This window comes from Microtus ochrogaster, linkage group LG4, assembly GCF_000317375.1.
Source record: "Microtus ochrogaster isolate Prairie Vole_2 linkage group LG4, MicOch1.0, whole genome shotgun sequence".
NCBI classification, from domain to species: Eukaryota; Metazoa; Chordata; class Mammalia; order Rodentia; family Cricetidae; genus Microtus; species Microtus ochrogaster.
In genome coordinates this window covers 22,419,082-22,425,535 of record NC_022030.1, presented here as the reverse complement: position 1 = coordinate 22,425,535, position 6,454 = coordinate 22,419,082, and the positions used below count along the sequence as shown (strand labels likewise).

Sequence of the window (6,454 nt, the reverse complement as noted above, 5' to 3'; positions counted from 1 at the left end):
AGAGAAACCCTGTCTCGAAAAACCAAAAAAAAAAAAAAAAAAAAAAAGGCCAGCCTGGTCTGGAGTTCCAGGATAGCCAAGGCCATACATGCTACACAGAGAAACCCTGAGTGGGGGTTGGGCAGGGGGTTGGGGGGGGGGAGATGCTTGAGGACTGAACTGTTAAAAGGAAGATGAGTTAGATTACATTATAACTGATCAAGAACAGGTCTCTTTACTAAAGATGGATCTGACCTTACACTTGCCACTGCTCGAAGAAGCTTGAGAACAACAAATTCTGAACAGATCAAGGAAATAGTGGAGTAAAAGAAATCTCAGAAAGAAGGATAAAGCTTCTTAAGAAAGAACTCAAAGAATAGAAACTCTATCTTTGTTTTTGATTTTTTGTTCTTAAACAAGGTTCTGGCCATGTAGTTTTGACTGATACAGAACTTGCAATGTAGACCAAGGTAGCCTTGAACTTGCGTGGATACTTTTGCCTCTGTCTCGCACATCATAGGCATGTGTTTCACAACCAGCAAATTTTGAAGGGTCAAGGGAGCCCAGGCTCTCTTGTAGCCAAAGATGACTTCAAACGTGGCTATGTAGTGGGGGCTTGCCTTGATCTCTGGATCCTTCTGCCCCTGCCTTCCCAATTCAGGTATACAACATTGTACCTAATTTGAAAGGGTTCACTGGGTACTTGAACAATGAATAAGCTCCATACATATAACCTATGACTATGACCTTTTATAAAAATATATGGTTTTGGGTTTATTGGCAAAGTCTCATATATCCCAAGCTAGACTTGAACTCCTGACTCTGGATATGATGACATTTTTTACAATCATTAATAACATAATCACATAACTAATAACATAATCATAACAAATTATATTTTCAGACAGCAACATGCTATCACTGAATAAAACAGAACTCAGAATGGCATGAAATGACCAAGAAATATAAAGGCTGGTAAGATGGCTCAGTAGAAAAAGAGACCTATAGCCACGCCTGAGTTTGATCCCATGGACCTACACAGTGGAAGGAAAGAACCAAGTTGTCCTCTGACCCCCACATGTGTGATATAGTGCACACAACTGTACAAACACAAAACCAAACGACGCACACAGAGGGTCAGAGCGACAGCTCAGCGGTTAAAGCAATGGCTGCTTCTGTGAGTGCTGGAGGAGTGTCACTGGGCGTGGGTGCCCACACCAGGTCCAGTCTTGCTCCCCCTTTGCTTACATCTTAGATGGCTCAGTTGTTAAGAGCACTGGCCACTCTTTCAGAGGACCCAGGTTCGATACTCAGTACCCACATGGCTGTTCACAACTGTCTCTAACTCCAGTTCCAGGGTACCTGACACGGTCATACAGGCAAAATGCCAATGCACGTAAGGTTTTTAAAAACTTAAAGAAAAAAAAAAAGAAGAAGAAAAAGGAAAAGATAAAAGCTCTCAACTACTGCTCCAGCGCCATGCATGCCTGCCCACCTGCCTGCCTGCCTGCCTGCCTGCAGGTGTGCCTCATCATAATGGTCATGGACTCACCCTCAAAAACTGTAAAAAAGCCCCTAACTAAATGCTTGTCTAGTTTTGGGGGAAGGAGACTGTCCCCAACATTGCTACTGAGATGTATTAGACTTATAAAGTATGTAGAGGAAAGCAGCATCTTTGTGATGTTAGACATCATGTCCATCAACATGTGCTTTATTTGGGTGTCATCTGGAGGTGTGAGTGTTCACATTTTTTAAAAATTTGTGGGTTTTTGTTTGTTTTTTGGTTTTGGTTTTTTGAGACAGGGTTTCTTATTATTTGAGACATTCAGGCCCAGGCTGGTTCATTGTTATTTTGTAAAAACTACAGAGAGGCTGGGTCGCTGGTTCATTTCAGTGGAGTGCCTTAGTGTGGGTCCCAGCACCCACATAATAAGCCAGGCATGGTGGCTCACTCAGATTGTTCCTGTCTCAGACCCTGAGAAGCTAGGGTTATAGGCTTAGGGTTGTTTTTTTTTTTTTTTCTTTCATGTAAGGACTCATTCCTCTCCCAGACATTTTCTGGGAATCTTAAATCAAACTATTAAACTTTCTACAAAAAAGCTACCCTAAGTTACTGCATCCTTGTGGCAAGTTTCACATCATCTCTTGGAATCCTGTCAGGTTCCCCTCAATGAACACCCTGTGAGGTTCCTTAGCATCCTTCGCAGACAATGGCTCCAAAGCCCACCAAAGGGTGTCTATGACTGCTGCAGACAATGGAATGCAGCTCTCCCTGACAAGCCCACACACATGCTCTCAAAGTCCCGGGTGCCTTTTTTCCTCTTGTGATTTCTAAGTCGGAATTAAAATATCTTGAGGATAAGGATGTGTGGCTCAGTAGGAAGACTGCTTGCCTAGCACAGGAAGCCCTGGGTTCACGCCCTAGCAACACGTAAACTCCTGTAGTTACTACTCCTGTAGTTACACGTACACCCCTGTAACTCCAGAGTTCAGGAGGCAGGCAGGAAGAAATCAGCCTCAGCTACCACACTGCCAGTTCAAAGCCAGCCTATGCTAAACGATACCGTCTCAGGAAATTTTTAAAAACACCCAACTCTGGAGCAAGCAAGGTGGCTCAAATAAAGGTACCTGCTCTGCTACCAAGCCTGAAATGCTGAGTTTAATCTTCTCTACCCACGTAGTGGAAAGAGAACCAACTCCTTCCGTTATCCTGAGTTCCGCACGGACAATGTTGCACTTGAGCGTCCAAATAAAGGGAGGAAAGGGAAGGAAGACACGTAATTTAAATTATTTCAAAAATAAGAATATAGGCCAGGTGGTAGTGGTGCATGCCTTTAATCCCAGCACTAAGGAGGCAAAGGCAGGAGAACCAGAGTTCAAGGCCAGGCTGGTCTACAGGGCTAGAGAAACCCTGTCTCGAAAAAGCAAAGCAAAAGAACCCCCCCCAAAGGAAAGCAGCTAGATGTGAGCGTTGACTGCTATCACTTTTTGGTGTCACTGTGGACTGACTTGGCACCTTGTACATGCTAGGTAGGGGTTCTACCGCTGGTAATTTAAACTTGCAAATTTTAATTAGGTACTCAATTGTTTTACTTTTACCATTTAAAGAAAGGCCAATGCTGGTAATGTCTTCAACGACCACAACAGCAGGCAGAAGTAGTTTTTTCCATATGCCACATAATCACAGAGCTAGCCTCATGAAGGAGTTATGACTTCTATGATCAAGAACAGCAACAACTACATTTTCTTCAAAAAACGAGGAACTTGGGCCAATGAGATGGCTCAGCGAGTAAAAGGCGTTCCCTTCCAAGGCTGACAACATGAATTCGACCCCAAAACTCACACCGTGGAATGACAGAACGATCCCAAAATTATTCTCAGACCTCCACACATGGTTTAGGCAAGCATGCTCACGTAAATAAAACAATTTGAAGTGAGGAACTGTGCCTAACCTAAACCTCGACTCTCTCTCTAATCCTGGGTTTTTAGTGGAATGACGCTCCTCAAAAGGAAATGCGAATTTGCCTGGCAGCTCTATTAAAGTACCTCAAAGTCAGAAATGAAGTCTGCGGCAGACACCACCGAAAGAAAAATATCCCAAACTGTTTTTATAATTAAGCATGTCAGAATAATCTCCATTATTAATTGCGCTTTAGTATAAAATTTTTTTAAATCTAAACATTTATATTAAGGTTTTATTACAAAATTCAACTTCCTGGTTTGAAAACTCACTCTTAATAAACACTGCTTTAAAATTATTCACTTCTTAGCTTCGTCCTCCTCCCAAGTCTTCAAATAAAACGGATGCTCTTCGGGAAGATGGCCCCGTTATAATGATCAGCACTTTCGACACAGGAACTACGGCGCAGACGTGATCTTGCAATCCCGGTCCCCACGCCGCCTCGTAAAACACGGCCACCCATAATCCACACCCAGCTGCACATTCAACCGACAATCCCAAACAACGGGTCCAACTCTGCGGTCAGATTCGGTCGCAAACGTCCAAACGCTCGCGAGGCCCCCACCTCCGTCCCCCACGAAGGCCCGACGCTCTAAGCCCACCCCGACCCCCGCGCCGCGCCACCGAAACTCGGAAGCCCTCCCCTCCAACCTCCCCGGCCCCACCGACCCAGGACGCCCAGATCCCACCTCCTACTTTGGCGCCACGTGGATCCAGAGGCCGCGCTGACCCGCGGACAAAGACCAAAATGTCCACTCGCTGCCCTGCGTCTGCGCACTCCGAGAGCGAGCGAGCACTCCCAGAAGTCTCCGCGACGCTCCGGGATTTGTTCACCGAAGCCCGGCCAGGCTGTCGTCTATTAACGGCAACACGGCTTTTTCCGGCCTTGGACTTCACTTCCCACAAGGCATTGCGGCCGCCTCTTCTTGTGTTTTGGGGTATCTTTGGGTAGATTGTCGTCATTTGGACCCAAAAAAGTTCACATCTGGTGGGATGTTCGGAGTGGGGACTTCCTCTTTGATACCTCACGGACGCTATAGAAACAGACTGAGCCCAAACTCCAAGGTAAAAGGACATCTTGTCCGTGGCTGGTGGGGTTCTGGACTACGCTTCCCAGAGACCTTAGCGAGCTGACTTTGCATCTCAACTTGGTGGACTCTTTAGCTTTGGCAGAACCGGACGCACGCGCGCGCGTTCTAGGAGAGCGTAGGTGAGGGGTCTGGGAGTCCTGGGCGGGGACCGAGAGTGTCGCGAGCCTCAGGGCTGTGCACTTGGGAGCAGTCCCGGGCTGCAGGATTCTAAGTGTCACTTTGATTGTGGCAGCGTGTCCGGTTATGAATGCTTATAAGTGTGCCGTTGAAATCACCTGTCTCCAAGGTGTATAGCTGATCGTTGCTGTGCGGACGTATTGTGATGCTGTGTGTTGTGGTGCCGGAATCTTGTGATTGTGGAAATAGCATCGCGTGGTCCTGTAGTGTGTTATGTGCCCGATAGCCTTTATTCCTGTGGGGTGTGAATATAGTTGTAACTATCACCGGTGTTTGTCTCTGTGGGTTAAGTGACCTTGAGTAGCAGCAGTACTGTGTGTGTATAGCAGCGTTCTGTGTCTGTGGTTCTGCATCAGCACTGCGTGGACATCCTTACTCTGTCCTTTGGGGAGAAGGGAGAGGGAAGGACTCTGTGGCAGGGTGACACTGTGCATGCAGGTGTGGACTGTCTGCTAATGACTGTCTCCAGAGTGACTGTTCAGTTATGGCTCGATGGTGTCTAGTACTGTGCTTTCTAAGTGCCACCATGTGTGATTGTGACTGTGTAAGGAGGGCCTTTAGGGACGTTAGTAATGGACGGGGGAAGTGACTGAATCTCAGTGCTGTGCAATCTGGCTGTGGAGGAGATGGAGTCTATCTGTGACTGATTCCTTTTCTGTCTCGAGAATGGATGAATGAAGCTGAGTGTTGTGATATATACTCCTGTAATCCCAGCATTTCGGCTCCTGAGGCAGGAGGATCTCAAAATCAAGGCGGCCTGAGACACACTGTAGAACAAAACCTGTCTGGGGGCGGAAGGTGGAAGGTGGGTGCTGGAGAGATGCCTAAGTGGGTAAAGTTCTTAGGGTGAAGTATGCGAATGTGAGTTTGGGTCCCCAAAACCCACATCAACGTCAGTTGCTGTAGTGTCTGCAATTCTCCTTAATCCCAGCTCCTACAGGATTCCAGGACAGGGTCTCCCAAAGCTTTCAGATAAACTGGCCTGGAGTGTGTAGCATTGTTAGACCACAAGTTGGAAGGTTCGAACCAACAGCCAGGACTCTACTCTGCCCTCCACATAACTGGCATGGCACACATGTGCCTGTATATGTGCACAAACACAAAGATAAAAACAAAATTTCTAGGAAGTGATGAGTTGACATGCTGTTTGTTGTATTGGTGTGACATATCTTGCAGCAGCCAAGTGTGTCAGTGGGTGTGTCTATCTATGACTGCTGCTCCAGCCCCAACAGACCCTGTGAAGTTTGGGCACATTCTGGCCTTGGACAGTAGTGACCTCAGTTTTACCGTGTGACACTGAGCTTGGTCTGAATGCCAGTCTTTTCTGACCTCCATCCCCTGTACCGTACAGCTATCCAAAACTGCCCTGGCCACTCATCATCCCTTTCTTCTGACCCTCTTCTCAGAAGGCGACAAAGAGCTGAGCCTAAAGCTGAGTGGCTAGCTATTGAACACCCAGAAGCCAAGCTGGGAGTGCATCAGGTTTTGTTCTCCTTTCCCCGAAACTCTTGCTTCTCTGAGCATGCTTTCTCAACAGAATCCTCTCACCACCCCCAGAATGATCTGACACCCACTATTGATCCTGAGAGCACAAGCTGAGCAGCCTGAAGATAGGCTGAAGGTCCCGTATCCTCCTCTTTGCTTCCCTAATGTGGGTTAAATTGTTTTCCCTAAAGTTTTTAAATTGTTTTAGACTTGAAAATGTTACAAAGATAGAATTCCATATCTTCTTTTTTTTTTTTTTTTT

At 46.5% G+C, this 6,454-nt stretch overlaps 2 protein-coding genes across 4 annotated transcripts in view; one reads left to right on the top strand and one right to left on the bottom strand.

Moving 5' to 3' along the window:
* LOC101986202 (zinc finger protein OZF) overlaps positions 1-4,233 on the bottom strand; it is a 9,648-nt gene extending 5,415 nt beyond the window's left edge. Inside the window, exon 1 of one of the 3 annotated variants that reach the window (XM_005361267.2) lies at positions 4,129-4,233. The gene's annotated coding sequence lies outside the window, so the exon portion shown is untranslated. Of the gene's footprint in view, positions 1-3,711; positions 3,891-4,128 lie in introns of those variants that run through there. The other 2 variants (XM_005361268.2, XM_026786296.1) reach the window with 2 other exon arrangements.
* A 167-nt stretch (positions 4,234-4,400) lies between these two features.
* Positions 4,401-6,454, top strand: part of LOC113457658 (zinc finger protein 420-like) — a 1,205,902-nt gene continuing 1,203,848 nt past the window's right edge. The window contains 1 exon segment of the mRNA XM_026786241.1: positions 4,401-4,504. Coding sequence (XP_026642042.1) covers positions 4,433-4,504 — 72 coding nt within the window. The 5' untranslated portion in view covers positions 4,401-4,432.